The 25,879-nt window shown below is 35.9% G+C and overlaps 2 protein-coding genes and 1 long non-coding RNA gene across 21 annotated transcripts in view; all 3 read right to left on the reverse strand.

Annotated features, from left to right (window-relative positions):
• Positions 1-1,149: 1,149 nt before the first annotated feature.
• LOC122326491 lies at positions 1,150-2,025 on the reverse strand. Its single transcript, XR_006247483.1, has 3 exons — positions 1,964-2,025; positions 1,407-1,501; positions 1,150-1,293 (listed from the first exon to the last, which is right to left on the reverse strand). It is a non-coding gene; the product is annotated as an uncharacterized LOC122326491 (long non-coding RNA).
• Positions 2,026-3,245: 1,220 nt separating this feature from the next.
• On the reverse strand, positions 3,246-15,351 carry LOC122325345. Of its 8 annotated transcripts, none has more exons than XM_043220370.1 (30): positions 15,118-15,347; positions 14,641-14,710; positions 14,356-14,409; positions 14,118-14,263; positions 13,994-14,014; positions 13,699-13,719; positions 10,939-12,631; positions 10,671-10,754; positions 9,973-10,140; positions 9,551-9,634; positions 9,280-9,438; positions 9,046-9,207; positions 8,847-8,927; positions 8,690-8,764; positions 8,444-8,596; positions 8,165-8,323; positions 7,915-7,983; positions 7,302-7,487; positions 6,900-7,058; positions 6,688-6,759; positions 6,183-6,242; positions 5,865-5,948; positions 5,671-5,751; positions 5,265-5,414; positions 4,994-5,152; positions 4,478-4,558; positions 4,217-4,369; positions 3,978-4,136; positions 3,796-3,894; positions 3,246-3,694 (listed from the first exon to the last, which is right to left on the reverse strand). In XM_043220370.1, exons 4-30 carry the CDS (start codon positions 14,233-14,235, stop codon positions 3,508-3,510), a joined length of 4,677 nt encoding a protein of 1,558 aa, XP_043076305.1. In that variant the 5' UTR covers positions 14,236-14,263; positions 14,356-14,409; positions 14,641-14,710; positions 15,118-15,347; the 3' UTR covers positions 3,246-3,507. The 8 variants fall into 8 exon arrangements, 7 of the variants coding, with proteins under 7 accessions (XP_043076305.1, XP_043076327.1, XP_043076336.1 ...); XM_043220392.1 differs by having other exon boundaries at positions 14,356-14,436; XM_043220401.1 differs by having other exon boundaries at positions 4,994-5,149; positions 15,071-15,347.
• Positions 15,352-16,147: 796 nt separating this feature from the next.
• svilb (supervillin b) overlaps positions 16,148-25,879 on the reverse strand; it is a 50,273-nt gene continuing 40,541 nt past the window's right edge. For 10 of the 12 annotated variants that reach the window (XM_043260910.1, XM_043260902.1, XM_043260863.1 and 7 more), the window contains 16 exons: positions 25,528-25,683; positions 25,105-25,241; positions 24,870-25,017; positions 24,638-24,783; positions 24,133-24,308; positions 23,861-24,008; positions 22,665-22,962; positions 22,279-22,433; positions 22,089-22,194; positions 20,910-21,117; positions 20,609-20,742; positions 19,963-20,118; positions 19,726-19,869; positions 19,485-19,606; positions 18,968-19,123; positions 16,148-16,964 (listed from right to left, as the gene is read on the reverse strand). In XM_043260910.1, coding sequence (XP_043116845.1) covers positions 16,878-16,964; positions 18,968-19,123; positions 19,485-19,606; positions 19,726-19,869; positions 19,963-20,118; positions 20,609-20,742; positions 20,910-21,117; positions 22,089-22,194; positions 22,279-22,433; positions 22,665-22,962; positions 23,861-24,008; positions 24,133-24,308; positions 24,638-24,783; positions 24,870-25,017; positions 25,105-25,241; positions 25,528-25,683 — 2,477 coding nt within the window. In that variant the 3' untranslated portion in view covers positions 16,148-16,877. Of the gene's footprint in view, positions 16,965-18,543; positions 18,570-18,967; positions 19,124-19,484; positions 19,607-19,725; positions 19,870-19,962; positions 20,119-20,608; positions 20,743-20,909; positions 21,118-22,088; positions 22,195-22,278; positions 22,434-22,664; positions 22,963-23,860; positions 24,009-24,132; positions 24,309-24,637; positions 24,784-24,869; positions 25,018-25,104; positions 25,242-25,527; positions 25,684-25,879 lie in introns of all 12 variants that reach the window. The other 2 variants (XM_043260870.1, XM_043260847.1) reach the window with 2 other exon arrangements.

Genomic DNA, 25,879 nt, shown 5'->3' on the forward strand with positions numbered 1-25,879 from the left:
AGATTTCTGTTAGAGATTTCTCACTATGACAAATACTTTCCACTTCCTGAAAGCATTTGTCAGTCTTCAGAATTTTTGCAGAAATCGCTCCCCATCCCTCCGAGAACACCCAATTTAGTTTACAAAAAGTATTTTTTTTAGTGATTATAATAGTATAATTTGCTTTTGCTTTGATATGACACTCGCATATGGTGTGTGACAGGTGTCGGACATCAAGGAGCTCATCACACTGTACTTTTTGTTACCCACCTTTTTTCTCAACACAGAAGAAAACCTACACAGGCGAGGCTTCCAGTTCGTTAGGACGCTATAGGAAAATAACAAGAAGAAGAACAGCATGCAGTAAACATTAAAACAGGAAACACAATATCATGTCAATTTGCTGCAGAATTCATTAAAAAAGGAAGACGACTTTTGAAAGAGGAAACCATGGAACTTGTAGGATGTTTTAAATGCTAAATCAATCTATTAAATGTGAAAAGATCAATGTGAAAAAGTGTTTTTTTATGTCACGGCCCTTTATGTTTTACTGTTTCAATTTGCTTTTCATTTCTGTCCTGTTTATTTACTGAACAGTTCTCTTTGGCCTGGTTTCATAGACGGGGTCTTAATCTAAGTAATGTTTTGTGCCGTAGTTCAACTGGAAGATTTAAGTATTTTTTTAATAAACATGCCTTTAAAAAAGTATTTTGTTTCAGTCTGTCATTATGTTTTAAACTTAATTCACTGTTCTTGCAGATTTATTATTATTTTTCATTAATTTGTACAGCTAGATGTAATTTTGCATTATTGTTATGCATTATCTTATCAAACGTATACCACCATACATTTAAAGTGCTGTATGCATTTTCACTCAGTCTTTTCTGTTGCTTAAATAAACTTGAACCACTACAACCCCACACATTCACAACTAAGTTGTCTTATACCGTAAGAGCATTGACTGTTAGTGGTGAAGCATCTGGTATATAAGTTATGCTGATTGTCTCTAATATCCAGGAATTGAGACCAGAAACTGCAATGTTTGTAGCTGTGTGTATTTTAATGACTTGGATGCCCCTATAGTTAAATGAGTAGAGCTTACTGTAAAAATGACGTGTCTTTTTCATGAAATATCATGCTTATTCATATAACTTCTATGCAACAGAAATCTTGAAAGAAAATAGAAGACACTCACCTTCTTGTAAGTCTCACCAGAATGACTTTGAAAATGAAAGTTGCTTTAAAGAGACCTTTTATTTTGTAGACACTTCTTAAAATAAGACGTAACAGGGAGGCAGCTCTCCTTCTGGTCCTCTAGAGTTTCAGAAAAGAAATATAGCATAAAGGGTCTGTCTTTTTGATGCTTCCTAAATGCATACTATATATAAAAATTGTAATAATAATAATATAAAAGTCACATTATTTACCTTCAACAGCACGCAGTCACAATTTCTTCTCTCCTCCTTGTCTCCCTTCCCAAAGAAACGCCACTAACTGAATCATATGGCTTGCACAACAGCACCTGGAGAGGTAAGAAAGTGCTAAAGGTGTTCCAAAGGAATATAGGCCTCCTGCAGATGTACTGAAAATAAATTAGGTTTGTTTTGATCCTGTAGACTAATTTTCTGCCTGGTGCATTTGCAAAGCAATTTTGTTTGCAATGCGCCTGTAGTTTATATTTCTGTATTGGAAGCATCATTTATGGTTAGAAAGATAAGAAATATGTGTTGATTAATTAGTACAAAACCTTGCAGGCCTTCTTCAAGACACTTTCTACTTCCTCCAGTAACCACTGAGCTTTTAAGTTGAAGTATAAACTCATTTTACAGTCTGTATATGGTATGGTACACTTAGCTTGGTTTCAGTTTGTCTGAATACTTCCGCCACTACAATGTTGTAAATGAGGGCTGTACAGCTGAAAGTAAGGCTTTGCTAGTCTCAGCCTAAATCCATGCAATAATGGCTGCCGTGGTCTTTCTTTTACCTGATTTGTCTTAGACTGGGACAGTTCCAGGTCAATGAATTGACTGAAGCACAGGCTTTTTTTCAGAATATTCAGTGGTATATCTTGCCCAATTGAGAACTGTTAGAAAAAGTTCTAGTCGATGCTGGCAAACTCTGAGAGTGGAAATAACAGGCTGGATATAGGTCCATCCCGCAATGTAAAAAACATCCAGTCTGAACGATAGCCAGCATTTCAGATATTAATTCACAGAAACCAATGAACAATCTTTTAATACACAGGCAGCACTGAGCACAGTACAACACGGCACAGCAGTCTGTTTTTCTTAGAAATGTGTTATATATAAACTGGGCCAGGCTTCTTGCAACTTCTTTAACAAAATCTGCTTCATGGCGCTCATACAGAGTGTCTTCTGCTCTGAGAATGAATTGCACATCTTTTCAAAGATCCATTTCTTCTTTTATGTTTGAATGAAATAACAAACCATGTCTCTTCTAAAGTGTGCATCTCACTTCATCATTCAACAGACCACAATTGAAGCTGTGATGCTCTAGTTCAGTGCACAGGAAGTCAACATTTATAGACGTGGCAGTCTGCTGTCCAGCAGATGACAGGAATGGAGCAGGCCGTGAGGAGAGCCTCATTTGCTCTCACATACTCGTACCCTTTCCTGAATAGTCTGTCATTCTGGAAGAACTTTTGAAGTACTCTCCACTGCCTTCTCAGAAGCCAACAATCTTAATGAAACTCTGATGTTCCTTCAGAACGTTCTGATGGTGACGAGAAGGCATGACTCTCTCAAGATGTGTCCCTTACAGGGCACAGAGAATGACCTCAGGAGGGGCTCTCCAATACTGATACTGGCTATTGACCTGTGTATTTAAAATGATCAAACCCAATGACAATGAAGAGCACCCGCTCTGGTGATTCCTCGGCTATCTGGGTTGAACGGAGTGTCCAGACTGATGGAGTCTTGAAAGCTGAAACCTCGTAAATCTCTGTTTCTGAATAATCAGAGGTTGTATGTAGCGATCAAACAGCAGTGCATGCTCACCGATGTACTTTCTGCTGAAATAAAATGTTTAGCATAGTTATGTATCTGGGTTATTCTGTGTAATAAAAATTCTACCAAATGTCCAGGAACTCCACATGGCCAAAAATATATTAACACCAATCATGTACCAAAATAGAAAAAGTCATCCAAAAGGCTTGGCATGGTTTAAAAATTAAATGCTGGTTTCACAACTAAGTATAATACTGAAAAGCCTAAGTAAAATATTAAGCCTTTTGAAAAAAAACACCATTGATTATATACCAGAGGTCTTTGTTTTGTCATTCTGTGTGTTTGGGTGACTGCAAAATTGCAAAAATGACACTTGTGTGTATGTTATATAGACAATTTAGAGTTATAAAGAAATATCTCATCATATGTTTTCAAAAAAATCCTATATTATCAGCATCAAAAAAGGTACATTATTACCGGGTGCATTATGTTTGATCTGAACATTGTTAGCGATGTTGTGCTTTGGAAATTTAGATTAGAGACTATATTTTCATTTTTTTCTCTATGATTTATACATTTCAGGCTCATCCTCATTGGTATCTTCTGTCTCAATGTCATCTATTGTAAATAGTCTTGTGAGAGAGTTCCTGCAGAAAGTGACCTTCACTTTCTCATCACAGGCTGATGATGATCTGGATGTGTCCATCATAATTTCAGTCCGCCCATCCATGGCTTTACTGTGCTTCATCCTTCAAAAAGATTGAACCATAATTATTAAACTATTAATGCGAGCAAGTGGTGATAATAAAACTGGAGGTAATAAATGGTTAAACAACACTGTAGGACAGACCCTGTAATAATTATCCTACAATCTGAATCCATCTGAGAGCTCTGAAGAATCCTCTCGACCTCCTCTAATAACAAGCCTCCACTTTCTGTGCATTCATATCTGAAAAATTAACATGTCAATACCATTACTTGAAAAACAAAACAAAACAGACAAACAGCAATTTCTTTTAAACATCTTAAAACCTGATCTCCTGAAGACTGGGACAGCTTTCAGTTAAGGACCGAATCCTCTTCACCCAGTTCTCCGTTAGACTGCTGATCTTGAGTCTGACCTTCTGCAGACCCGGAACGGAGAGCAAGGTGGACATCAAATCTCCCACAAGCTCTTCATGCTCTTCACACCTACATTGCGAACAAATCAATTTGATAGCTTGATTGAAATCGGGTATATAGATACATAATGAAATGGCAAAAATCCTTACCCTTCTTGTAAACCTTTAAGGATGTCAAGAGTTTCAAAGAGTTCCCGTCCATCCACTTTAGGGATGTCTGAACATGGTGATGTGAATGAAATGAATGATGGAGATATTTCAATCATGCTATCATCACAGGCCAACTGGATGTCAACTGTCGAGCTTGAAATAAAAGAGAACTAGATAAGTCACAAGTTCATTTTCTAAGATTACATTAGAAATGTATTTAATTAAATTTGTAATTTATTGGACAGTTAAGGATAAACTTACATAGAGTCTGTGACTCTGGTGAGGCTGATAGATGAACACACATTGAGCTCACTGTATCTCTCACTGTACTCCACCTGAAAACTGACAACAGAAAAGATACTTTATTGTGCATTAATATCTGATCGCTTGTATATGTGAAATCACACCCAGTGTAACGGAGAGGGTTTTTGAGGTATTTTGGATTTTTGTATGCTTTAGTAAAATCAAAAACGTATATACAGCACCTTTAAGTTAATCCTCCAGTATAAGAGCATAAAATTAAAAAAATAGATAGATACTAAAATAAGACATCATTTTAATCTACTGCTTTCTCATCAAATGGCCTGAAACCAGCAAACAACAGATATTTTGAAATGAGATATAAAACAATCTCGTGTGATTTAAAAGAAATAAGTCATCATTGTCATTTTAAACACTGATGTTTTAAAACTTTTTCCACGTGGAACACAAAGACTACCACAACTCTCAAGGAGAATATTCAGACTGGTGTTGGTTGGTCTCTTTAGTTTATCATACCCGATGTTATGGAGACTGGGACATGTGTGACACATGGAGAGGATCTTTGCAGCCATGTTCTCAGTCAGGCTGTGTGTCATCAATAGTGCCTTGTTTAGAGCAGACACAGAGTCCAGGGACAACAGCAGAGCGTCCACACTCTCCTCAAATGTAGGACTTCTGTTATTGGAAGAGACATTATTTAAATTCAGCTAACACAAATTGTTATTGACTTAATATTCGGTTTCATTATGAATACCAGCATATTTAAGTGTGCAATAATTATTTTTACAATTTAGAGATCCCTTTGCATCGGTTATATGCTTGTAGGAAGTTTTTCCAGTCACTGCTAGTTTTATCTGAGTCTTCGGACAGGGTGAGCTCTATGCTTGAGAAAAGAGACTTTGTACTGGGACAGGAGCCGGCGCACTTTAAAAACAGGCTGAAATACAAATACAAATAATACACTATTTGTACACAAAAAGATTCATAAAACAGAAATATACAGTTTGTTTGCCATGCAGATATTGTGGAACAATTCACTGTCTCTTGACTGATCTTATTTGGTCTAAATAGGCTCATCTCACAATTAAAAATCAGTTAAACAACAAATATTAGAATAATATATAAATACCAAACAACTCATCAACTAGTGAATATGCCGTTTTCTGGCAGTGACGTTTAAGAAATGCCTGTACCTGTACTGCCCTGATAATCTCCTCCACATCTTGAGATCTGAGCAGAGAATACGCTCCACATTGTCCACTTCATAAGAATCACTTCAGATGGAAACACAAAGTCCATGTAAATTTTCTTGGCAGACTTAACTGATTACAGTATGATCTTGTAAAGATTATAACAGTGCCGGAAATATTCCGTTTACGATCCTCACTTGATTTCATCGCTGAAGTCACTGAGAGGTGAGAACATGCCATCTTCATCACTGTCCTCCGACATCTGTCCTGCAGACTGAGACCTGGGAATATTTACATAAATCATGACATTTCTCTTTTCAGAAAATATCACAAATCCCTGTTACTTTTTCATCTCATCTCCTCTAATAACATAACTTCTTCTTTATGTAATGCCTCCTTTCTACAATCAATAAAATCAAGTCGCAGACAATATTATACTATGAAAGGCCTCATATCAGATTATTATTATAATAGGTTATCCAATAAAGAGACTTGAGTAAAAACTGCCATCCCACCGAATACCATTCAGTCCTTCTTCTGAATCACTGTCTTCACTCTCACTCGTTCTATGGATGCTGAAAAACGACCAGAGAGATTTAACAGTTAATAAAAGAAATCTGTGTCAAATTTGTGTTTAAACTTTATCGTAAGAGCTTAAAAGATATATTCACAGTATAGTAGTACACATTTGAAGTGGATCAAAACCTTTCATCAACATTATCCTAAAAACGTATTAACCTTTTTGATCCACTTCAAATGTTGACTACTGTAGATCAAATAGCTGGAAATGTAACCTTTCATTGATACATTCATATTCTCAAAAAATAGCCATTTGACATTTTTGCTAATTACCCGTTATTAATTAATTATTTTGCTATGGAATAGTAAGAGTTAGAAGAGAAGAGTTAGTTCTTCAGCGCTCTTTTCATTTTAAATGTATTCTTTAGTAAAGCTTTAGTTGGTGGCACATCCCTTTATGGATGCAGGTCATTTAGAATACATCAATCACTGATGCCTTACCTGAAGAATTTATTCCCGACGTCCTTCTTGAAGTCCGCCCTATTTGTCTCAGGCCGCTCAACTGCCAGAAAACTAAGCCACAAAAATTATAAAGGTGAGCTTTTGCCATCATTGAATTCAAGCTTCAATGTGGAAATTCACAATATCAACTGTGTTTGTGCTGAGAAACAGAAATGAGTACTGTATGTATAAACAGTGAAGTGAATTCTCACTTTAATGCAGTCAGACTAGGGTTTGTCTGAACGAGGTCCAGGACTCTGGACACTCCATCCACAGTCATGAATCTGAAATTAAGATCCAGTACCTTCAGACCAGAGACCGAGTGCAGGACAGAGAGCAGATCACACACACTCTTGTCATACTTTGGAGAACTTAAAAAAAAAAAAAAAAACAGACAAATACAGAATTCCTTTTAAAATAATTATGAATTACAACTTATCGCACCATTTCATGCATCAGCCCAATCTTACGGCAACTCTTACATATTTTACAAGGTAAGTCATAAAAACGTTTTTTGCTAAATCGTACAAATTAGCTTCCTCGTAGAATACACTTCATACTGTATTGTACATATACAAACTCTCCCTCTCTCTGGCATGAAAAGATTTACCTACCAACTTGTCAAGGCTTTTAGCTGTTTGTAGGCCTGAAAGAATTTCCTCCAGTCAGCATTTGCATTCTCAGAGTCATCGGTCAGTGTGATGGTGACACAGGGAAGCACTTTGTGCACTGGAGGTTCAAAGGGCTTGATATCACTACACTCATCTATAAAATTCAGATGATTACAGCCAACAGATAGCCTGCGAAACAACAGGAGGTTACTGCTGCTAAAAATGCATGAAAAAGAAAATGCAATTTCTCGGAAACAGAAATACAGTATTTATTTTTTCTAGTATCAAAGGCAACATTGATATGTTCATCTCACAAAGAAGTCCAAGAAACTCATGGACAGTACAGACAACTGTTAATATTGGAGTACATAACTCTTAAAACACTGGCACATACACTTGTATACACACATACTATACCAGACTTTCCAAAAAAACAAAGTAACCATGCAGAAAGGGGAGGTGAGCGACAAATTAAAATGACCATTCTCTTTCAATGTAGCACTGAGAGCCCCCAAAACTATGTACAAAACTTGTAATGTATTCCAGTCATAAATGTCTATTATAAATCTAAACTACTACATAGTTCAGTGCACTGAGGTTTATAGATACGTCTTACCTCACTCCGTCAGCTCTCATTATACCCAGACTCTCCACATCACCAATAACATACATCCTGGTATTCAGTCTATCAAAAGAGACATTTTTGTTTTTACTTTTTAGTACAGAAAGAAAAATAACCATTTCCTTACAAATGCATTGTGGCAGTACCATAGGACATGGTGACAAGATACTTATAAGTCATATATCACGGTACTGAATGTTTACCATATTAATGGTACGTTTTGTACGCATTAGGTTATTCTTACTGCAAATGAAGTAAACTGGAACAAGACAGGAAGAGGGTGAACAGACGAGCCGCCCAGCTCTCAATAAGGCTGCTGAGCCAAACTTTTACTTCCTTTAGACCAGAAACAGAGTGAAGGTATAGCAGCAGAGAATCCGCATGCTCTTCCAACTCTGGACATCTAATAAAAAAAAGCATTCAAATATCATTAGACTGAATTCTAGATTTTAAAGTTTTGAGTATAAATGCATTCAGTTTAATTAATTTAGCTTTCATAATATGCCCATAAGCACAAACTCACTGTTCTGTCAACTGAATGAGTTGGTAAAGCCTTTTGAAAAAAATCTCCCAATTGGCACTAGACCCTTCAAGAGGAGGGAAGCTGAGGATGAGCTTCACCAGAGCAGGTTTGTCCTGTCTATGGAAATGTTCCAACTCTTCACAGCTACTCGATCTGGAAAGAAACATTCGTATTCATACAGTAAATGTGGTTATGAGCTTTGTCCCTTCATGAAATGGTTAAATTGGTTATTTTTTCAACTCTTACGCAATATCATAAGCATATCTGTCCATTGCAAGACTCAATGAGGGATTTTTCCTTTCACTGATATGCATCCTGTGCCTGGAGTAGATTTTAACATACCAACAGTTAGAAAAAGAGACCACCAAAGAATTAATTCAAATAAAAAGGAAGAATGACTTACGGTTCAAATGGCTTTCTAAAAACTGAAAATGTTGAACAGACCCTTTCCTCATCACTAATAAGGAGATTGCTCACATGAAACCTAAAAGATTATAAATGTGTTTGAACGAATGAAAAGTCTGTCAGAATTAAGTTAAGTTAACTTCAAGGTGTAAACTTCTCTTAAATTGAGCGATGCAGTAAACATTATTTTCTCTTACTGTATGTGAGAAATCTTTGGATTGATTTGAAGGTAGGACAGAATCCTGGAAGTCCAAATATCTGTGAGGTACTCAGAATGAATGTCCACCTCAGTTAAACCAGGAACACAGTTTAGGAAAGAAAGCAGCGCATCCACATTCACACCAAACTCTCTGTTTTTCCTGGGAATAAATACAGCGTTGTGTTAAAAAGGGAGGAGATATTAGCAGCATTACTAAGTAGAAAATACCAACGTGTTTGAGAAGCATCTGAGGTTATGGGATGTCTTGAGGAAATCAGTCACTGGTATTGCAGAGAAGGGACATAATCCAAAGGATATTTTTGAAAATCCCTGATAATAACAAAGAGTGTGTTTTTTAGCCCGATGCCCTTCTGAATGCCCAACAGTAAACCTGAAATCAGGAAGAGCAATTAGTCATTATTTTCTATTGCCTAACATATCTCTATTACATGTTATTTTTCGTGAATAAATTAAATTGAGAATTAATAAATGAATTCAATTACCAGAAGGAATGATTTTCGCTTGACATTGTGAACTCTGAGCAAAGACTCTTGTCCATGTTTTCTGCTTGACTGGCAATACATACACTGTAAAATCAAATGAAATGAAGATTAAACTGCAGTACAAATGTCCTGTTTTCAGGTGTAAAAAAAAATTTTTAGGACAGATGACATGACTATCTAAAACTGTCAAAGCATTCTTCTACTCTTTATAAAGTTATAATGCATAGAATTTAGTTTTATCTTGTTTTTCTCTTTTTTTTAATAAATGCACACATTCATTTCTCTTCTGTAAAGCACTGTAAACAAAGTTCACTTAATGCAATAATGCAAATGTATGCATATGTTCCAGATATTTATGTATAAATTTTCCTAAACTTACGTTGACTGCTTGTTTGTTGCATGTGTCGTTGTGTTCGGTTTACCTGAAACTTCTTCCCATCATCTCTTTTACAAGGAAGTCCATAACTAAAACGACATTGGCGTTGTTGATGCTCCTCATCACCAGCCGAATGTTACCCACTGATGTTTGTCCGCTAAGGGTTTTCAAGATCTTCTGCACACTTTCATCCGATAGGGCTCCATTCTCCATACTACAACGCATTCACAAAACCGCATTACTAATCATATAGTAGCATTAAAAACATTTCCTTATTAGTGGTCAAAACATTAATCATGATTAATTGCATGCAAAATATTTTTTGCTTTACAAATGTGTGTAATGTGTATATGTAAGTACAAACACATGGATGTATATATTTAAGAGCATTATGTTATGCTTATATATTAAATATATTTTATATGATATGATTATGAATATACATATATATACACATGCAATTAATTCCAAGATATATACTGTCTTTATATATAATATAAACAAAAATTTATTTTGGATGCAATTAATCGTTTGACAGTACTAGGCCTTATTCATGCCTTTACAACAGTAAAACATGGATTTATGGTAGATGCAGAAATATAAAAAATAATAATTTTTATCACAACATTGCAGAAGTCAAATTAGTTTATGGCTTGACCAGGTCATTCTTGATAGAACTATGACATTACTGCATTTAAAAATATAAGCAGGGAAGCATATAATTCACGATCAAGAGAACATTACGTCAAGTAGCCCACTTTCTTTCTCCTCCCCAGAGCTGATGTCAGGAGGTCAACATCAGCATCAGATACGGAATCAAAATCCAACCTTTAAAAACACAGAAACAGCTAAAACTTCATGTTTTGAACCAAGCCAAAACAAAAATGAGAATACTTGTCAAGATATTTAAGATGATGGTAACAATATCTTTGGACACAACTGTAAATCCAACGTATAAATCCAAATGTAAAGCCATGTTTTTAATGGAAAGATGTAATTGAAGAACCCTTACCATAAAGATGTACACCTACGAAGTGCAGGATGCAGCATCTTTAGATCTTTTGCATTGCATTTAACTTCCATACTGATAATGCGTGAAGAATACTGGAGGCAGTACATCACTGCCTGACAATTAACCGCCTTTAAAGTCCAATGAATTTTAATACCTAAGTGTTCCCAGAGTTTCATGACGTTCTTCAGTATGTCCCTATCGTGAAGTTCATACAGACAATGAAAAATAAAACCACTTATGTAGAATGCATCCATGGTGTTCTTCTCTATAGCCTTGCTAATCCATTTCTCCAGCTGAGGGCGAATAAGAGCTGTTGTCAATTTTGGATGTTCTCCTGGGATTAAACGGCTCACTTTCTTGTTCGAGAGACCAAAAAGGAACTGGATCACAGGCAAGAGATGCCTATTTTGCCTCCAACTGCCTGCTTTTTCTAGTAGCTCCTTGACTTTTATTGTCGCCTGTGCCTCGTCTGTTAACAAATAGAAGAGAGCGTTGAAGAACTCCTGAAAGCTGAGGTGCAAGAACCCAAACATCTCCTTCAGACAAGTTCTCTCTTGTTGCCGAAACGTGCATAGGAAGGGAATGTTTGGTAAATCTGAGATTGCCTTTGGAAGATCGCTTCTGGAAAACAGCACTTGATGTTTCCGCGTTCCACTCTCCGCTATCTGACTCAGGTTCTTGAGGAGGTCAAGCTCTTCATGCTGATTCAAACTACTGTGATGCTTTAAGAGTGTGAAAACGAAATCGACAAATATGGACGTGGTTGTCGTCAACTCACTCGTTACAACTCCATCCTTTCCTTTTCTCTTAAAAATGGTGCAGATAATCCAGCAGATGACAGGGATGAAGCAAGCGGTGTAGAGCATCTCGTGTATCTTCACCTGCTCATACACTTCTCTTGAAAACTCTTCATCCTCAAAGAACTTTTGGAAATATTCACTCACGCCTCTTTCAGAAAACCCCATGATTTCCACAAAGAACTGCGGCTTTTTCAGAATGTTCTCCAGTTTTTCTACAGCAGAGGATCTCGTAGTAACCAGCAGGAAGGACTCTCTCATCATACGACCTTTCAAAAGAGAGCAAACGATGGCCACTGGATGGGATTTGATGTCTGGTTTTGGTGGCAATAACTCTTTGGTTCCAGAAAGCACAAGTTCATCAAATCCATCAACGATGAACAAGATCCTCTGTGTTGTGACTTTTAAAATCTGACCAATCTCATTTGGAGTTAAACTACAGTCCAAGAGATCCACCAGGCTCATCTCACCAGAAAGACCGTTGAGCTCTTTGCATCGCAGATGAAATACTACATCAAAAAGTGTAGCGTAAAGCTCTCCAGAGGCCCAGTCCAGTACAATCTTTTGTGCAGTGACTGATTTCCCACTTCCAGAATCTCCTTGGAGAATTACAGCTTTTCCAGTCACTTTTTTGGAGCCATTCTCTGGACCGAAAAGCTGATCCAGCCTTATGTTTTGGTTTCTCTGGTTAGTTTCTCTGGTATTGAAGAAACTTTTCCCTCTAGAGCGCATTTCATTTTCTCGCTCTTTCTGTTCTCTGTGTTTCTGAACAATTAGCGGGTCAGTGTATCGGTCATTAAGCAGCACCTGTTCACCGGCACGGGAGGTGTATTCTGTGATGTAGGCATACTCGGACAGCAGAAACTGCTTGTAGTCTGTGATTAAGGAGCTTGTATCTGGTAAAAAAACAACAACATGATTTTAGTTCACACTTATTTCACGTTTTTGTTAATATATGTGGGTGTGTGCTGTGTATATGTATTAGGTTTATTTCTATTCTATTATATATATATATATACATATATACATACATATATATATATATACATATATACATATATATATATATATATATATACATATACACATATACATACATATACATATATATATATATATATATATACATATACATATACATATATACATACATATATACATATATATATATATATATACATATACATATACACATATATATATATATATATATATATATATATATATATATATATATATATATATATATATATATATATATATATATATATATATATATATATATATATATATATATATATATATATATATATATATATATATATATATATATATATATATATATATATATATATATATATATACATATATATATATATATATATATATATATATATATATACACATATACATATATATATATATATATATATATATATATATATATATATATATATATACATACATATACATATACATACATATACATATATATATATATATAGAGAGAGAGAGAGAGAGAGAGAGACCCATGTGTATGAATATTTAAGAAAAATGTTACGTTACAATATTATATATATTTACACATTAATATTCACAATATATAAACTGTGTATATGTGTGTATATTTATATATACATAATAATATTTATTTTGCATAATTTATGTATGTGCATTGTGTATATTGATATAATACAAAAACATACAGAATATATTTACAAAATACTTATGTATATAAATATTTGATTATATTTTATGTTTTAATATATTAATATTCTAATATTTGATTTTATATAAAAATATGTTTACTCTCTTAAATATATAAAAGCATGTGTTTGTAATTATATATACATAAATTTACACAGTATACAAACACACATAATACTATGTCACCCTTTTATTTTGGATGAGATTAATCATTTGACAGTGCTAATATAAAACAAACAAAACAAAAATGACATACCTATGATTTTAGGTCCAGGGCCTACAATAGGAAAAACAAAACTTGAGTTTTCAAAGCATATAACCACAAAAAGTACTAAATTTCATCCCTTTTCATATTCATTTTAGTAGCATTTCTTTATACTTTACTGGCATAAAAAAATATTTTTCTGCTTCAGATACATTTTCAGATACAATTAACAACGATTGGATTAATATGCAAAATTAAACTGCAAATCTTATCTGTACTTCACATTATCTCAAATATGAGCAATCGTTTTATACGGCAGTGTAAATTAAGATACAGATTAACAAACCTGCGACTTCATTTCCAGGTCCTACAGCAGAAACAATAAAAAGAAAACAAAATATTACGGCATGCATAACAACGAAGCTGCGTTTGAGCTCCTTCCAACAACAAACAGCGAAGCTCACACACACCTGTGAAGTAATTATTCGCAATGTTAATGTTTCCAGTGACAGTTGAATTTAATATCACAGGTGCTGAAATATGGCTTCTATTCTGGGCAGAGATACTGATTTGAGAGACATCAGCCATTTGAGGCCCACAGTTCCTCTTTTGTCTTCTGCGAGAAAGGAAAAAGACGGGCCACCAATGTTATTTTTAATAAATTTAGAATCAGAAAAGGTATATATGCGGCTCTAATCTGTAAACTACCAGAATCAGACACTTCCATTCACTCTCTTCGGTAGATCCGTGCGCTCCTGCAATCTGAAAATGAAATGAATAATGCAGTCGCTTATGAAAAAAAAAAAAAAAAAAAAAAAAAAACATAGTTAATAATTGTTTTCCCTTTACTTCATCAACTTAGAAATGCCATTTCTCCTCTAAACACTTCGCTATTTAGTAAGTGTCAGATACCTGCTTGTTCATTGCTTGCCTCCTTCATTTACCATGGTAACCATAGTTTCAAAAAAATCTTAAACCAGCATCAAAACATACCCAAACAGCACGTGCTTCTTTTTTTCCCGGCAGGGGTGACGTCGGTGAAATCTTGCTGCACGTGCAGTATCTTATAAACAACGGCAGAAAGAGAAACCTTCTTGAATGCGTTACTATTATTGCTATTTTACATTAGTAGCAACATTTAAAAGTGAACAACTAGTAAAATTAAGGTCTACATGAACTTACGACTTTATATTGAACATGGCTGACTGACTACGAGCTTTTCTTAAAGCAAAAGCATAGAAAAGAAACGAAAGTACATGTGCTGTTGATTTTTTTTTTAATTCACAGTTTAGTTTCGCTTTTTATCGGAGCTAAATTCGTGCATTATACAGACTAAATGTTATTAAAACTATATATTATAAAGGTTTCTTTTTCGCGTCGTCTTTGGAGACGGAGATGAACAGAAATATACTTTTAGACTTACTATTAGTAGTATTTTACTGTTAGGTGACGGATTTCGTAATTATTTACCCGCAGCATCGCTTTGTGGTCCCGAAATGATGCCGAGGAGGAAAACACTTTCAGTTTTCATTTCAAGCGAGGCCCGCCTTCAGTGAGCAACTTCTTTCTGGGATTTTTATCTCATGAACTGTTTCGAAACTGAAGGCGTTCACACGAGAAGACAAACCACATGGGCTACAGTACTTAGTGACTAAACATTTTCACATTTAAACGTGAACCACAAAACAAGTCATAAGTCTCAAAGTCATAAGATTTATACATCAACTGAAAGCGGAATTAAAAAAAAAAAAAAAAAAAAGATGTGCATTCAGCATACAATATTTAGCCGAGATACAAGCATTTGGGTGCAAAAAAAAAATTTTAATATTGAGGGAAAAAAATTATATATATATTAATTATATATATATTAATATATATATATATATATATATATATATATATATATATATATATATATATATATATATATATATATATATATATCACCTTTGAAGTTCTTAGCAACGTATTACTTAAATTTGGTTTTAATGTATTTATGGAAGGAAATTTACAAAGTATCTTTATGGAATGTGCTCATTAATATCCTAATGATTTTCTTTAGTCATAAAAGAAAAAAGCATAACACAAATAGTGCTTTTTTTGGCTATTCCTAGGTATAGCCCAGCAGCTTGAGACTGGTTTTGTGGTCCAGGGTCACAAATGAATCAGAGACTCTTAACACAAAGCTTAATTTAATTAATTTACCAAAATTATAGCACCATTATATAAGAAAGAAAATAAAAATATTGAGGTCTTTAGAAGAAAAAAAATATAACAAGCAAGAATGACCATAGTTAAATAGGGTTAATAAACCTTTTTATAATATTTTCTTAATAGAACACCATTCGATTTAACATTTTCTTTTAGTTTTTGACAGTGTTGACATTAATAAAAAAACAAAAAATTGTAAATACTGACCTTTTTCCAGTAGCGTAGCCTGTTTTGTTCCAGGTTGCACTAGAATCAGGACGTTATTATGCATGAACTTAGACCAAATTTATTTATTTTTTAATATGCTTTCTTTATTCACTATTTCTTTTATCACAAAGAAAGTCTCTGAAATGCAGACTAGTGTGTGTTTGGTATAGAAACTGTACACAAAAGCAAGGCACTATACTGTACATTTAAATTAATATCTTTTCTTTCTCTCGTCCATTATTCCATGCCGTCCGAACGCAAACGAACCCGATGTCCCTCACACCTCAAGAAAAAGAGACCAGCACCGACACAACCAAGAGCCATTCACACGAGAATACCACACAGAAAATATTACAGACGCATCATGTAAACCCCTCTCGAATCAAAAAGGAATACTCTAAGACATGTGACAACATTTAGAGCGATCACACAGGATTTTCTGCCGTTTCGTCAATTGCTACAAAGTTTATACAATTTCCAATTATTCAGCAGACTTATCAAACATAAACACACGTTACAACAAAAACCCATCGCGGATCGTACAGAATGGGAAAATGAGTGAATCGATTTCATGTACTCGTTTTAGACGCGCTCCGTACGTGAATGTGGTGAGGAGACACACACAGACGTCACCTCCACAGACTTCAGAAACACATCGAAAGCGGACACCACAGCAGGAGAATCTGTAGATCCTAAAGTGACCTTTGACCTGACCGTTCACACAGTTCTCAGTGCACACCTCCCTCAGACCCGGTGGCTGTTAGGAAATAGACAGTGATCATTTTGTCACCGTGACGACTTCAGTCAGGTTTCTAAAAGAGTCCTTTGGCTTTTTTTAGGTTCACTTGCTTCCATCCAGGCAGAGCGTCAAACTCTTCTCTCTTCATGTCTAACACTTGCTGACAATACAGAAAATATGGTTATGAGTAAAAAGAAAAAGCACAAATACACATACACTAAAGTTCAGAATTTGGGGGATGGTAAGATTTTTGAATTGTTTTTATTATGCTCATCAAAGGTGCATTCACTTGAATAAATAATAATAAATAATATATATATATATATATATATATATATATATATATATATATATATATATATATATATATATATATATATATATATATATATTTTTTTTTTTTTTTTCCTTCTCTTTCAGTTTTCAGTGTCAAGAAATCTCTCAGAAATCATTCTAATATCCAGATTTGGCACTCAAAAATAAATGAAATTATTTGTTGAATATAAAAGGTTGAATATAAAACTTGTTACATATATACTTTTTCACTTTTGATTTAATGAATCTTTGCTGAATAGAAACATTAATAAAAAATTATAAAATAAACCTTACTGAACCCCCATCTTTTGAACGCCACTGTACATGTTGACAGGCAATCTTAAATTTGCAGAAGAGGAAGGAGAAAAGGGTTACAGCAACACTGTGTCTTAGCTAGGCGCATTGTTTTTTTTTTGTTTTTTTTAAATCACAGTCAAATAGCAAGAAATTGATATATAGATAATAGGACAGTGACTTTGGACCAATCAGAACTGACTGTGGGTGGGGCTTATCAGCCTGTACTTCTTACTGCTTGTGAATTAATTTATATTACAATTGATGAATGTGTGTTGTGTTAAAAACTTTCTTATTACAGTTTTAAGTAATTATAGGTCCCTGCAGTAAAGCAATGGGAGCTAGAAGATTGGTGGGCGTGGCCAAAACCTGACTGGCTGATGGCACAGTGGAGGGTAGGTTTATGGGTGGGGTCAGGTAAATGGGATTATTTTCATGATTTAGAAAACACCCACAAAGTTGGAAACGCCCCCTTTTGCTCTGCATAGACCTAAATCTAATTTAAAGTGCAGAGACAACAGACCTAACAATCTTCTCAACCAATAAGGTGAGTTTGGGTGGTGCCACTTTACATGCTTTACATGCACATTGACTGTGATCGTCTAAATTCAGACCACAGATTTCAAGAAAACACTATAGACAAAATACAGTCTTGTTGGACTGGGAAAAAAAACACAAATGTACAGATTATCAAAGCTGGTGGTTTAATGTGCATTGGTCCAGGGGTCTCCGTCTCCTCTGTCTCTGTCACCTTTGATAGCTCTGTCACAGCACTAAAAGATATGATTTATTACGTTTATCATCTCACGCCTAGTTAGGACACCGTGCTCTCAGTATATCATTTTCAAAAACTTGAATTGCTGGAAAAAGTCTTGAGAGGATAAAATCTGTCCACACTGTGTGTGTGTGTGTGTGTGTGTGTGTGTGTGTGTGTGTGTGTATCGTGCATGCATGGGTGTTTGAGTGATTTGTTCAGTAAATTCTCCAAGATTCAGCTGGACAAGAGAAATCCAAGGTGTGCGAGAAACAGGGAGAAAAATGAAGCATAAAAGTGAAGCTGTCAGGAAATAGTGCCACAGAAACATACTGTATCTCTACCAGTGACTCCAGTCCATATCAGAGATACTTACCCACTCAGAATTCCCTACAACCCCGCCTAAAACGGCAAAACAGTCCATTCTTAGTATCTAGTCATGTCATACTTTAAGAAACCATTAATAGGATGAGCAACCTGCTTAACCAAATTCATTTGGCTATTTAAATTTAAAAGATAAAAAAAAGAACAAAACATGTATATTACATTTTCAATTCTTAAGTAAAAAAAATCTGCAATTACAAAAAGTTTTTGTTTATTACCCGTTTTAAATTATAGCTTGTTTGCTGGTTGTTATATTTCTGAAGTCTGTATACTGTGTTTCCATGTTGTTCCTGTCTTGTAAACCATTTTTTAAAAATGTGAATAGATTATTTAATGTGCACATTTTTGCATCGGATTTACACTTTTGCTCCGATCCCAAGATGCACAGGTGACCTCTAAGAAGTCTACGCCGTTACCTCAAAGTCGTCGTCGGTCAGGTACATCTCGAGTCTCAGCGGGTCGACGCCGTGAGGAAGGGGACGGGTTTGCAGTGTAGCTAGAGGATAAGTGCTCTGACACAGCTGAGCCAGGACATCCTCCACCAGAATGATCTGATTACACACCTCTGCCTCCTGCCAGAACACACACACACACACACACAGACACAGAACAATTTGTATAATTAATATGCATTTTATAGCTTCTAGCCAAGATCTAAAAGAAGCACAATGATTGGTAGCCACTGACTTATGGAAAGTATGGAAAGCGATACTATGGATGGAAGCCAATGTCAAATGTTTGGTTTGAAACTGTACAACAACCGGAGGGTGAGTAAATGATGATGGAGTCTAAATGGAGCATTTTTTGGTCAACTATCCCCTTAAACACACTAATTAGACATTACAATTTCAGTCAATTATTTCAGTTTGGCCAAAATTTCTGATCGTCAAATTCCATTGGAATCAGAAATGCAACACATATTCAACATCTCACCCTCTCTGTGATTTCAGCAATGTCCTCTCTGTGCTCCCAGCTGGGAAACATGTTTGTGAAGGTCAGAGGCTCTAATCCAGCATGGATCAAGTATGACTTCTGAGGCTTCTTCTCGTTCTTTTCTGCTAGACAAAGAGAGGCATCAGTATTCACGGTACAACTGGACTCGAAACCGCATGCGAGGCATCAGAGTCTGTCTGCTGACAGAACTAAAAGATTGGCCAATGAGGCTGTCAATCACCTCTACAGTACTGCAACACCGTTTCCATGGCGCACTTCCTGTCAGCGTCCCAGCGGATGCGGGCAGAACCGGTGCTCTCAGTGTCCTGAGGCCACCAGCCCTGCCACAGGTAAACTTCATGATAGTTATCCACCAGGAACAGAGCTAGAAATAGACAGAGAGGTGGAATAGCATGCATAATTACTTATGACTCATTGTTTTCAGCCTGAGAAAAAAATGCGTGTCATTTCTTTTTACCTGGCTGAGGGGCAGAGTATAGATCCTCCTGCAGGAACGGCAGGGAGCAAACGAGGTCTGCCGATCTGGATGGGTTGAAAAACTCCTGAGCCACAAACTCACCCGAAGAACTACTGAGTTGGAACAGACGCGGCGTGAAGTTGAACTTGCCAGGGTCTGAAAAAAAGTGAGTAATAGAAAAAAACTTTTGAAGCAGCAGGGGAAAAAAGAAATAAAAATCATTTGTTTGAGTCTTATTGAATATTTAGTGATATTCTTTTGCATTATGGCTTGTAAACATGCGTGAGCCCATTTCCACCACGTAAGAAGGAATGCATGCTTTTAAAAAATTAATTTTATAATCAGTGATAATTGTGAGATAAAACATTAAAAATTTATAATTTAAAAAAAGTAAAAATTACAACAGGAAATCTCGTTTGTCAATCAAAATTTAAGTCAAAGTTTATATTTTTATTTGTTAATTTACAATTTCTACTTTTTAATTTCATGTCATAATTAGCCAATTGTCCTCAGAAGAGAGTTTTTATTATGACGGCTACATTTACAATAATTTTTATTAAGTATCAGATTTTTTCTCATGTATGTTAGAGAGGAATTATTGTCTGAGAGATCAACCTCCAAAATCATCTCCTCTGGAGTGCGGTACCTTGAAGCATGCAGTCGTAGGCTTTGCGGTCCTTCCTGCCCAGTGCTTCCCAGAATTCCACTGGCTCGCCACCTTCCTCACATTCATGAATGGTCACGTTGCAGCTGCTGTGAAGTCCCGCCTCCAGTGGCCGTCTTGGAAACAGAAATACGAGTCAGATTTCAAGCATAACAATGTAAAATGTTTCTGACCCAATGCTTTTGAAAACTAGCGTATGCTCTGAACTATGAGTATGAATGTGTAGATATAAATTACAACAAAGAAACCAAGTTATCCTTAAAAAAATTAACAAGTGCCTCACTGTTCTTTGATCTTCTCCGCAGCGGTTCGAGCGACATGCCGTGTGTGTGTCTGAGTTTTGCAGCCGTGCCACAGGTAGATGAGGGCTTTGTTGATGTTCAGAAGGACCACTGATGTTCGTGATCGCAGACTGCTGCAGTGACACGCCACTTCCAGCAGATGGCCCTCTACGGGCACCTCGCTACGCACACAGTACAGACGCCAGTCATCTGAAACACAGATTACAGATCAAATATTAAAACGCTGGCATACAGCTTCTTGCACAACACACTAACTTAATAAATGTATTTGAAACTAATTGCATGAGTAATTGCTTTAAACAATAATGTTACTATATTGGTCTCACATGCACCAAGTACACAAATTATATTTTTAAAATAGCTGTGTTTGCATTTTAAATGGATCAAAAAAAGAATGATCATAAAAGATAAATGTGTCTAGTTCCGATGGGAACTAAGGCAATGACAGGTGAAATGCATTGTGGGATGTATTATTAATATAAGCACTTGTTAAATTTGCACATTTTGGCAAATGCTGGCAATCCTTTTACAAACACACCATTAATAGTATTTTCAAAAATAGTGTTCAGTATTGCCATTTCTAACCTGCATATTGCTTACAAATTGTTGAAACAGATAATGTATATTTAACGCTGATCCAAGAACCGGCTTTACTGATGAGATGCAAATATATTGATCAATATATATATATTGCCCAGCACTACTGCTACCGATTACATATTACATATTGAAAAAAATAGTAACAATCTATTAGATTTAATTTTGTATTCTTATTGCATGCTAAATATCTTTTGATTAGTTTTAGATTACTTTTGAATTAACTCATAACAAAGATTTAAATGCGAGTTATTTTGTTCCATGTTCATAACAGAAAACACATTCTATAAAAAAAGGAAATATTTTCCATTTTTTTAATCAACAACTTGAAAGAACCCAGAATGATTGTGTTGTGTTTGTGAAAGTACATATACTGCAATTTGCGAATGATATGCAATCATTTAATTAATAACAAAAACGCAAACATAGTCTTATGAGTATTTAAGAAAGTAATAATTAATAACAAGTGCTTAATTTCGAATCTAATTACATAATTCAGATAGCACACACACTACCCAAAATTTGGACTGAACAAGAGCATTACAAATATGCGATCCTCTTACTCTGAATGTTCTCCTCTTCTTCTTCTCTCTTTCCTGAATGCACAATCATCCCTCCGTTGAAACACTGCAGGAAACAGGGCGGCTCCTTCCCCTGCTGGACCTGCATCTGAATATGAGTCACAGAAGCACAGTCAACGAAAAAGCAGAACAGAGAGCAGTCATGTGTGTTCGGTGCGGTCTCTCATCCTACCTGTGCTCCTCTCTCTTCGTCCAGCTCAACAGTCATGAGAGCAGACGTTCCTTTTTCACTGACCGTCGAGTTTCTGCCCTGCCAGAAGAAATAGCAGCACTTTTCTCTGCCGGGACCTGCACTGCGCACCTGATCCGGCTTCTGCCTGCTGCCCACTAAACAGACACATTAACACACATACGCATATGATGCATTCTATACTTCTTTAATATAATTTTCACACTTACTGTATAAATGCAAGTCCTCACAATGTTCTAAACAGTGTTTAGAACTAAGCGTGCATTGCTTGCAATTGTTCTAATCAACTATCTGATGTTTAATCATTTTAATACACAACGTACATAAACACAAAAGGCTAGTTCATTTGTCCCGGTGCCGTTACTAACCTGCTGCGCTCACCATGTACTTCCATTTCACTACGTAAGCATCTCCTTCGTGAAACTGGCCGATGCTCTGCTTGGGCAGTCGGCTGTAGTCGAACTCTAGGATGTGCCAGACGTCAACGGAAACCGTGCTGATCTCCAGAGAGCGCATGCAGTCGTCCGAGCCGTTCTCCACCGGCCCGTGTCCTCGACCCACATTCTGACCGTCCAGAACCGTACTGATGGGCGACTGCAGGACCGGAAGCATCAGAGAGGCGCTGTAGGCCCGGCACTCGGAGCGGGAATCCGCGCCCGGAGACTCCTGAGAGGAGCAAGAGCGGTTTGAAGAAGATGGAGAGAACAGATGGGAATCAAGAAATTTTTTTTTTCACTGCAATTCGCAATGAATTAAACGCAACCAAATTATTTTTGGTAACGCTTTATTTTACGGTTACTCCTATTAATTGCTTATTAGCATGCATATTACTAGAATATTAGCCACTTGATAGTGCTAATTAAGCACTAGGTATTAATACCTTTCTATATCCCTAATCCTATCCAATATCTAAACTTAACTACCTCACTATTATTAAGCAGCAAATTAAGAATTCATTACCTATTCTAAAGTGTCATCATACTTTTAATATAGTTGTATATTGTGATTATATTATGGTGTTACAGTGCTTGTATGTTTAATTTTTGAGTTTATTTTTCTTTCTTCGACATGTTCAAAAGACTGAGGGGTCAGTTTTAATCAGTTTTGTGAGAAACTGATACTTTAACAAAGACACATTCAGTTACTCAGAAGTGACTGAAATGTTGAAATTTCATTAAAAATGCTTTTCTTTGTAACATTCTATTTACTAATGAATCTTAAAGAAGTGTATCACAGTTTCCACAAAAACATTAAGCATCAATACTGTTTTCCAGATCTGATCATGTGACACTGAAGATTGACAACACATGAATAAATTACATAAGAAAATAAATATTAGAATTAGATTTATTTTATACTGTAATAATTTTTCACAATATAATCTTTTTTACTGTATTTTTTGATCAAAAAAAGTAGCCTTGGAGAACAGAATCAAAACCTTTCAGAATCTGCAATTTTTTTTTTAGTGCAGTTACTCAAATGGTTTATAAATTTCTTTTTGCTTTTATGTTTTGCAGCTTTTTAATCGAACCAAAAGCCGATACCGACATACACAGAAACCCACCTTCAGCTGGAAGGGGTGCTCGATGACATTTTTAGGTGACAATCTAGAAACATCTTTCCAGTCCAGGAACTTCTCTTTAAAAAGACATGTTTCATTATGTTCGGTCAGTCTGCCAAATATGGCCCAGTCTGGGCGACCTTGACCCTTCCTAAAAGAAAAAAACAACCACACACACACACCCCTTTACATTGAGATTGAAGTTAAGTGGATAATTAGTGTGTGTGTGAAATTTAATATAGTGAATTTAAGTGATCTAAAAGGTATGGGCCCACCTCGGTATGAGTGTGTTGTGACCTCCAGGGTCCAGAGGATTGATGTCACAGTTGGTATAATCGAACGTCCCATTCCAAAGATGCTTGGCCAGCTGAAACGCCACCTTCCTCTGTGCCAGGGTCACTTCTTTACCGTGCCACACATACACTTCGCTTCCAAAATCAAACACTACCACCTAACGTGAACAACAAAACAAGCCATATTCACAATTCACATATTTAAATGAACTTTTGGGTGAAATGAGGGGTTAAATGTCAAAATGTGCAAAACATGCAAATACAACAACAGAATATTGCAAATGTTTTAATTCTCAGTTACGGAATATAAGTCATACTAATAAACATAGATACTATTTAAAAATCTATTACATAAATTAAATGAATACATGTATTAAATAAATAAATAGTAGCACAAATTGCAAAGAATGCTAGTGTTTCACATTTAATGCAAACATGAAATGCAAAATCTAAATATCTAAAACCTCAGAAAGTCACAAAATATGACCTCTTTGGAGCCCAAAAGAGAACTACGAGGCACTTTTCCCCAGAAGTCATCGTCGGGAAGCAGTTTATCATCCACCAGACGGAAGATACAGTTTGTCTCCACAACGGCACTTTCAAACATCTCATCCTCGTCTGGAGACCCAGCTGCTGTGATCATCACACGCATACATAGAGAGTATTAAAAACATTATTCATTTCAATGAAGATAACAGCATCTATTTGAGAGAACGTACAGTGGTAGCTGGCCGGTCCTCCCAGGATCTTCCAGAACTCAGCAGCCGCAGGGCTCTGTGCATTCACTCCCTCTTCGATCGTCTCTACCAGTCCGGCTCGACAACCAAGATCGTGGTTCAGCTGGATGAAAGTGGCCAGTTCCGATGCCTGGAGGTCAAAAGGAACAACACAGCAGTGAAGTACAAAGCTATATGATGATATGAAGAATACTGTGCGCAAGTCGTCAGACGGTACCTTGGCTCTTTCGATAACGTTTGCAAACTCTCCGATCCAAACGAAACAATGCTCGGGAGTAACCAGTAGAAAACAGTCACCGCTGTTTAGAGAGGAGACTCTAGGTTCCACTAGTCTGGTCTGGACATGACGTCGACCTGGAGAACATTCATGAACATTGTTTAACACACTCAACTAATAAAACACATGCTGTAGTAAAATATCACAATAATATTATAATCATATTTTGTGCCTTCTGTGGGTATTACATGGTATGCCAGGCTTAATGCTAGTCAAGTAATTTTCCTGTTTTACAGAAAGTTGATCAAAAAACATTTGATGTTATGTGATTTTTACTGCTTTCCAGCTTAATCAGACATGATGTGATAACGTGATCCATGGAAAGGTTTTTTTTCTGACAAATTAAGAGTACTAGAGACTGACCTTTGACCTGCATGAGCATGAGTTTTTTGTAGGGAGCTGCGCTGTTATTGGTCATCTGGTCTGAGACGCTGACACTGCGCAGACTCACGCTGCTGTAGCTCTCTTTACTGGCCAGACCAGCCAGAGCTGCATCCGACAAACTGGAGCTTTTACACACTGCAAAACATACGTCACAAACAACATTGCTAAAACAGAAAATTAAGCACATTTAATACTCTCCATTCGTTAGCAAAATTTTATTTATGAAAAATGCTCATTTTTAAAGCAGATACTATTTTTTAAGAAACTTCCTAAACAGCACTAATTAGAAATGATTTCTAACCCACTTTTTTTCATATTCTGTATGAAAAAT

Source organism: Puntigrus tetrazona, chromosome 2 (assembly GCF_018831695.1).
Source record: "Puntigrus tetrazona isolate hp1 chromosome 2, ASM1883169v1, whole genome shotgun sequence".
Taxonomy (NCBI): domain Eukaryota; kingdom Metazoa; phylum Chordata; class Actinopteri; order Cypriniformes; family Cyprinidae; genus Puntigrus; species Puntigrus tetrazona.

Coding starts and splice junctions, on each gene's coding strand:
- LOC122325345 (XM_043220370.1), bottom strand. CDS start 14,235: ATGGCTGATGTCTCTCAAATCAGTATCTCTGCCCAGAATAGAAGCCAT. Junction 5,752..5,864: donor GACTTCAGCGATGAAATCAA/GTGAGGATCGTA, acceptor TTCCATCTGAAG/TGATTCTTATGAAGTGGACA. Junction 4,370..4,477: donor ACCAGAGTCACAGACTCTAT/GTAAGTTTATCC, acceptor TTTTATTTCAAG/CTCGACAGTTGACATCCAGT.